General features: G+C 35.4%; 1 protein-coding gene across 1 annotated transcript; it reads right to left on the bottom strand.

Annotated features, from left to right (window-relative positions):
- Positions 1 to 1,195: 1,195 nt before the first annotated feature.
- Positions 1,196 to 3,960, bottom strand: LOC117112625 (tubulin alpha-1 chain-like). Its single transcript, XM_033255732.1, has 2 exons — positions 3,788 to 3,960; positions 1,196 to 3,452 (listed from the first exon to the last, which is right to left on the bottom strand). Exons 1-2 carry the CDS (start codon positions 3,884 to 3,886, stop codon positions 2,469 to 2,471), a joined length of 1,083 nt encoding a protein of 360 aa, XP_033111623.1. The 5' UTR covers positions 3,887 to 3,960; the 3' UTR covers positions 1,196 to 2,468.
- Positions 3,961 to 7,920: the final 3,960 nt, after the last annotated feature.

The raw sequence follows: 7,920 nt of genomic DNA, 5'->3' as shown, positions 1-7,920 counted from the left end.
GTTGTTGTCTTCATTTATAATAAGAAAATTATTTATCAAAAATATTTAATTTAATTTGTTCATGGGTCAAATTATGCCCGCGGGTCACCTATTTATCAAAATATTTAATTTAATTTGTTCATGAGTCAAATTATGCCCGCGTCACCTATTAAGAACCATGGTCCTACACGTTTGAAGTCCATAGGAGGTCGGCCTTACCCACCATAAACAGAACCAGTTGGTTAACCATACCAATCAATTTTTAGTAACGCGTCAGTGAATTAAGTATTCACGTAAATACTGTACTTACCTGACTGCGTGCGTGTTTGATGACAACTGCAGTTTCAGTCACATAATCAACATTGGTTGTGACAATGAACGCGCAAGACCACATGCGCCGCCAAAGCTTTCGGTGAATTGAATCTCAAACGAGATAACGAAAGCTCTCTAATGACTCAAGTCATGATTGTTTTATACTTTTAATAAAACTAATTTCTTCTAATTTTAAATATATTTTCCTTGAATTATGATTATTCGTCGTCATGCGTAGATTAAATGCGCGACAAATTTAAGATCACGCATGTGTTTCTGCCAAATGCGTGTTACATCCAAAATCACTTTGAAATGCGGGACCGTCCCGCACGATGCGAGACGGTTGGTAACTTTGAGGTTAGCATGCTCTTTGTAAGCCAGGACTCAATAGCATTTTATTACGTTTCTTCACAGAGGGGGGTTCGTCCGAACACTTTGAACCCCCCCCCCCAGGATCCGCCACTGCATTTTAATTTACGTTTGAAAGTAATTTTATTTGTACAATCACGGAGCTCAGCTGGAAGGTTATTATAAAATGAGAGACGCCTATAACATTCTAAATTTACTTTAGAAATTAACAATTCCCCTCTGGAGACAGCTAGCGTCCTTATGGATCGAATAGGAACTCTGGACAAACGATCAACAATGAAGATGACAGGGGTGGGGCCAGTGGGGGTGGGGGCAGGTTTGTATGTCACGAAATAACGTTCACACAACGTTGGAGGAACGTTCAAACGTTATGAGATTAGGTTATAAGTACGTACCTGTGGTTCTATAAAATAACTTTTTATCACCAAACTGTGAAGTAATAATAACGTTCTTATAACGTGTTGTGTTAATATTCTAACCAGTTGATCTGAGTTAATTATCTAACAATTATAAAATAAATCACATCAATAAAATATTGCCGTTTTTATGCTTTCTTTTAATTCCAATACTCAAATCAATTGAAATTTAAAATTCACGTAAGATGACGGTTAAACCCAAGAGTGCAGCATCAATGGGTCAGTGCCGACGTCATAATCAAGTACTTAAAGGTTATAAAACTTATGGCATACGCACGGTACTTTCATTTCATCTCCTTTACAGTAGAATGCATTTGCTTTCTATTGTTAAAAATGAACGCCATTTATAATTCAGAAGATATTACATCACCCTAAAAACAAAAAGACTTGGCTGACGCAGTCTGAGATTGGCTGGCGGCAATACTTTGAACATCATGTTCTTTTAACCTTTAATTGTCAATGAATTTCCACAAAATTGAAGTAAATTGAATTCATTCCACTAAACGTGGTCAAATTTGTCTGTAAAGTGTAATTTTTGCAACACACCTCGGGAAAGCATGCATTTCCTTCGTATAAGCGAATGCAGAGCGGAAAATCCTCGTTTTCTCCCCCATCAGAATATCTGCAGAGTATTGTCAAAAAGGTCTGTCCGAACTAACCGACGATAATTACTATCAAGGTCTAATACTATAGGAACAGTGACGATAATACATTAAGATAACATCATTTGTTCATATTTGCATCATACACAAATCAATAGGCCTAGGCCTAAAGGAAGACAAAGCTGGAAGGAATAAAAGCAAAGTACGGAATTTTATAACGAACTGCATTACTTACGAAAAACAGTCGGATACATCCAGTTGTTGCGTCACAGTTCAATAACGCCGACAAACTGTTGCGAACACCTTACATTATTAACATAAATTCTTGCAAAAAATAAATAATCACAAATTTTACATTATATAACTACGCGACAATGCACAATTAAACAATATCACATTTTGGAGAAAAAAAAATCTTTGGCTCGCATTAATACTACATCCTCTTGAACAATTTACTGTTTTTGTATTACTGTTTCATCCGTTAAATATTCTTTTTGAACTACAGGTCTCTCTCTAAATTAAGAGCCCTCCCTCCAATTAAAGACACCATTTCTGCAGTCACAAGTGAATAGCTACTTTTTATCTTTAATACTTTTTTTTCTAATTAAAGACCAATGCTGCTAAAGACCAGGGAAACTACGGTCCTAATAGTTGTCGTTATTGGAGGGAGACTTGTACATTGTTAAAATGACAGATCGCACGAGTCGCTGCCAGTTTCATGTTTTGTGAGTTATTGACAACATAATAAAAAAAACAGAAGATGAACTGCTTTGTTAGAATAATTGCACATTTAATATTCATCTGCTTCGCCCTCTTCTTCCTCGTTATCGGCTGAGTCGACACCGACCTCTTCGTAATCCTTCTCCAGAGCTGCCAAATCTTCACGGGCTTCTGAGAATTCTCCTTCTTCCATACCTTCACCTACATACCAGTGAACGAACGCTCGTTTGGCGTACATCAGATCGAACTTGTGATCAAGACGAGCCCATGCCTCTGCGATTGCAGTGGTGTTACTCAACATACACACAGCACGTTGTACTTTGGCCAAGTCGCCTCCAGGAACGATGGTTGGTGGTTGGTAGTTGATTCCGACCTTAAAACCCGTTGGGCACCAGTCGACAAACTGAATGGTTCGTTTAGTCTTGATGGTAGCTATCGCTGCATTGACATCTTTAGGCACGACGTCTCCACGATAAAGCATACAGCAGGCCATGTACTTGCCATGACGTGGATCGCATTTTACCATTTGGTTGACTGGCTCAAAACAAGCGTTTGTAATCTCTGCCACACTTAGCTGTTCGTGGTAAGCTTTCTCGGCAGAAACTACAGGAGCATACGTAGCGAGGGGGAAGTGAATACGTGGGTATGGTACCAAGTTGGTCTGGAATTCCGTCAAATCGACATTGAGGGCACCGTCAAAGCGAAGAGAAGCAGTAATTGACGAAACAATTTGGCCAATTAAACGATTCAAATTGGTGTACGTTGGACGTTCTATGTCAAGATTTCGTCTGCAGATGTCGTATATTGCCTCGTTGTCAACCATGAATGCACAGTCGGAATGTTCTAAAGTGGTGTGAGTGGTGAGGACAGAGTTGTAAGGCTCTACAACGGCAGTGGATACCTGCGGCGCTGGGTAGATGGCAAACTCCAGCTTTGACTTCTTGCCGTAGTCGACAGACAGGCGCTCCATCAAGAGAGATGCGAATCCAGATCCAGTACCTCCACCAAAGCTATGGAACAGCAGAAATCCCTGGAGACCGGTACACTGGTCAGACTAGAATCAAGAAAAGAAGTTGGTATAATATCAGAGAACAGGATGGCTGATAGCCAATGTTAATTCACCCACTATTCGAATGTATAACCACGATTGCATTTGCTTTCTATGCCATTGCTAAGAAGAGCGGAAAGAAACACACACTACTAAAAAGGAACATTTATAAGGGGAAGACCTCAAGGTGCAAGTCTAACCCTCATGGCCATCACTCCTTCAATGGGGCTTCTGATATTGTCCTGATTTATTTTTAATTTTATTCTAAGAATGTTTCGATACAACGCATATATTATTTTCAATAATTTTCTAAACCCAAGCAGCTTATCTCGACTACTTACCAGCTTTCGGATTCTGTCTAGTACAAGGTCCACCATCTCCTTGCCGATTGTATAGTGTCCTCTGGCATAGTTATTCGCCGCATCCTCTTTTCCGGTCATAAGTTGTTCTGGATGAAACAGTTCTCGATAAGCGCCGTTGCGAACCTCATCTATAAAGAAAATGTTTAACAAATGTTTTTAATCGATATGATTGGTTATGTATACAAAATGGACGTCGCGTTATATTATTATATTTTATATAGAATTCCGCTAAATACAAGGCACAAAGCCACTCTAGGTATAGGCTAGATAAAGAGGGGAAAAGAGGACAAGGAACACAAGATGACAAAATAGTTCAGATCCCAATCAAACAAACTTTAAAGAAGAATTATTTTAAGAGTGAACAAGGTGATGATTCACACTTCACTTGAAACAAATGAGGTTATATTTATCAGGGAAACTGTCCTCGGGAAGGAAATTTTTCAATATTCAATATAAAGTTTATTTCCACATCACATCATCAATATCAATACAAAATACATAGACAGAACATTTGAATAAAGTGGAAAAAGGGTCGCCACAACAAGCAAGCTTTATAACGGGCGCCCATTGTTTATGAAATAAAATTAACTACTATATCACAAAAGAATAAATTTTATAAATAAAGTAACAATAGTCATTGAAAATTCTGAAGAAAAGTTAAATATGATTACATACAGCATTACACTTATAGTTTTCATGGTAATGGATATTTAAATTTCTTTTGAATTTATAAATACTATTACTGAGTCTTAATTCAACATTGATATCGTTCCAGATTTTAGGCCCTATATATGTTAGGCCCTTTTGTCCCATATTTGTGTTCTTTTTTGTTATACACAAGTTATCTTTATTTCTTGTACCATATCTGTGTACAGAGCCATAAGTCTGAAAAAAACTATTAAAGGACACTGGTACTTGTCCCATGAAGTACTTATACATGGGAAAAAGCTCTTTTCAAATTATTTTTGGTTCTGCACTTCGGCTTCGTCAAAGTAAGTGACACGACCAAATGATTTTTATAATGGAAAGAGATTTGATAAACCAAAAGAACAAACTCCATAAATATACAATATATATACAGTATATATAAAATAAACAAAGGGGTGGGCAACTGCTCTCCAATAAGCAAGAGGATATAATGTTGAACCCATCTGTTCTCCAGCCAAATTAACAAATCTCTACTGAACCTTGTCCAAAATTTTAAGATAGCAAACTGGGGCTCCAGCCTATGGCAGCAGTATCCATGAGGGGACGGATGGTACACTTGTACACTTACAAAAGAACCGGTGGAGGAGTGGAGGAAGGATCTTCTTGCTCGGTAAGACAAACTCACACGCATTGATGCACTCTTACCTATACGAGAGATGTAATTACCTTAACATAGTTTAGAATTTATTTCAATGCCCAGGATACGAATATCTGTCTTTAAATGTTTTGATAGTAGGACTAAATACTGAAGGTGGGCCTGTAAGCCAACACTCGCCTCGTACTGTATAACGGATAATCAACGGTAAATTAAATTTACTCTAACGAAGTCAAATTTAGTTTGTGTTGTCCGTTTCAATTAATTAGAGGTTAATTGACTGATTTATATCATTTCGGAATAAACGTGCTGAATCGCCATTGATTGCATCGGTTGTGTAGTTCAGTGATAATTGATGTCAGCAGCGTATAAATAAGAGGAGCTTGGAATTGTCAGTAGCAAAAAAAAAAAAAAAAAAAAAATAATAATAATAATAATAATAATAATGTAATTTTATATAGCGCACATATCCATCTAAACAGCAAATGTCAGTAGATGATAGGAGTTGATGGAATGTATGTCATAAATATGTACCGTATTATGTTTGGTAAATGTGTATTGCTCTAAATAAATAATTGGAACTTTTGAAATCTCGGTTGATGAAACTCTGTCATATTTTGAATAAGAAATAAAGATTTCTGGATGAAAGGATGATGAACGAATGTATGAATAAATTGAAGGTTATGGATGAATGGGTATATATAGGCCTGTTCACATTATGTACATATGTATCATTATGTACGGTGGATGAATGAATGGACATAGATAGACGAGACCGATGAATGGATTGGACATGTTGCAGAGACTGTACCCTGTAGGCTTTCGTACATTCGTTAAGAATACACTTTTTTTTATAAGAACACATTTCATAAGAATACTGAGGCTGAAATTGCTTGAAAAATAAGAACAAAATAAGACCCAATAGAGGATGAGGTAAAATGTCAAATTAGGTTTTATTTTTTTAATAAGCAAACCAACAAATGGTATCTGTACCTTATTTGCAGTAGGTGTTACTATGTAATACACTCTATAATACGGTATAGTAATGCTGTACAGATACGATTTTTTTATGTTTGAAAAGTGTTTAAAAATAAGAACAAATAACATTTTGAGCCTGAAACCGGCAAAAAAAATAAGAACCCTGAGTCTGGGCAAATTTTACTGGTTCTTATGAATTAAAAAAAAATTGCTTCAATAATGCATCAAGATTACTAAAAGCACTACTAGCACTGTTCGTCCCATGTCGATTACTATCTTTTTGGTAAGCTTGAAAAAATAAATCGGTGTACAACTTCATGTTAAGCAAGAATTTATGCATAAAAAAGCATTCTTGTACCAGGCATTGCTACTTAAATCTTAGAATATTTAACGATGCTTTTAGTGGACATTTACTATTACTTAATTAGCTCATGATATAATTGAGAAGATATTAATTTATACGTACACGCAGTTTAAGTTTATCTTTACTTATATGTTTTACCTGGATATGTACTTCCCGAAATAATAGTTGATTGATTGATAAACTAACGTGAACATTGCATTTTTATACAGTATTATGGAGTACCGAAGCTTATATCCATGGACGAGTGCATGCAAATCTTATGTTTTTTTTTCTCTCAGGTCGATGACTAAGCCGAGACAATTTGTTTATAAATCAATTGAACGGATTACTGACTGACCATCTGCTGCGTTTTAATTTTCACTTTTTACATCCAATTTATTATTCAAAATGTATGTCGCATTCGCGCAATAATAAATAAGACTATGCCTATAAGCCAATCTGCTTTAAAGTTGTGGGCCAACCAGCTGTAAATTCAAATAACGATTAAATTCGAGACAATTTTATTATAACGCACATACCTACATAATGTTTGTCTATTGCAACACTTCTACATTTCTGATTAAAACAATTCATACAGCGGTTTAGGCCTACTACTGGTACAACTCATTATTTTCTTTTTTGTTACTTTCTTAAGTTGCAGTTAAGAGAAATCATAATTTCACAAAAATAAAATGACATTGCTTAACAGGTTTACCGAGTCAAAAAGCACATAATTTTGGTTATTGTATGACGTTAAACCACAAAGATGATACAAGTATATCTCGCGTTATTTAGTTTATGGGAACATAGGCCTTCCTTTGAAACAACACCAAGTCTTAATTTGTATTTAATCATAATCAAAATTATAAAAATTTAGCCTTCTCAACAAATAGAGACTCATGATTTTGTTATACAGTATTGCGTTGTGGTATTATATTTAGTATCAAAGTATATTTATTATAGGTCATTCCGTTTGATAAAACATAATTAATAATTACGATTGCTAAAATAAATTAAATTAAAAAACTGAATTGATACAGCATTGCAAAAATCAAATTAGTACAAAATACAACATCAGTAATTATAAAAAATACATAACCTACATCATTATAACCCATCGACGGCGACTGTAACATAAACATGAATTATCTCGAATCAAGTTTCGTGGATCAAAATGAATAATTTACCAAAATCAGACCCATCACGCCTGCAGAATATTATATCCATTTACAATCATAGTGTCCATCTTATTGCTGTATTCATATCATCGTCGTGTGAGTCATCGAAGTTTGAATATTCGAGAGGTTCGCTTTGTAATATGTTAATTTGACCACACCAAATCAGAATTTTTATCAGGCAACAGTTGCAATAAACATGCATTAATATGTTACCGACTGGACAATGCTGAATGATAATAACATAATACGAAAGGACATGTAATAATTTAAATAAATAAAATACATATAAATAATTAACTATTAGAAAAAC

The sequence above is a fragment of the Anneissia japonica genome, unplaced genomic scaffold, assembly GCF_011630105.1.
Source record: "Anneissia japonica isolate Jap-2015-1 unplaced genomic scaffold, ASM1163010v1 scaffold288116_len470923_cov172, whole genome shotgun sequence".
NCBI lineage: Eukaryota > Metazoa > Echinodermata > Crinoidea > Comatulida > Comatulidae > Anneissia > Anneissia japonica.
Note: the sequence above shows the minus strand (reverse complement) of the source record. Positions and strands in the feature narration are given on the sequence as shown.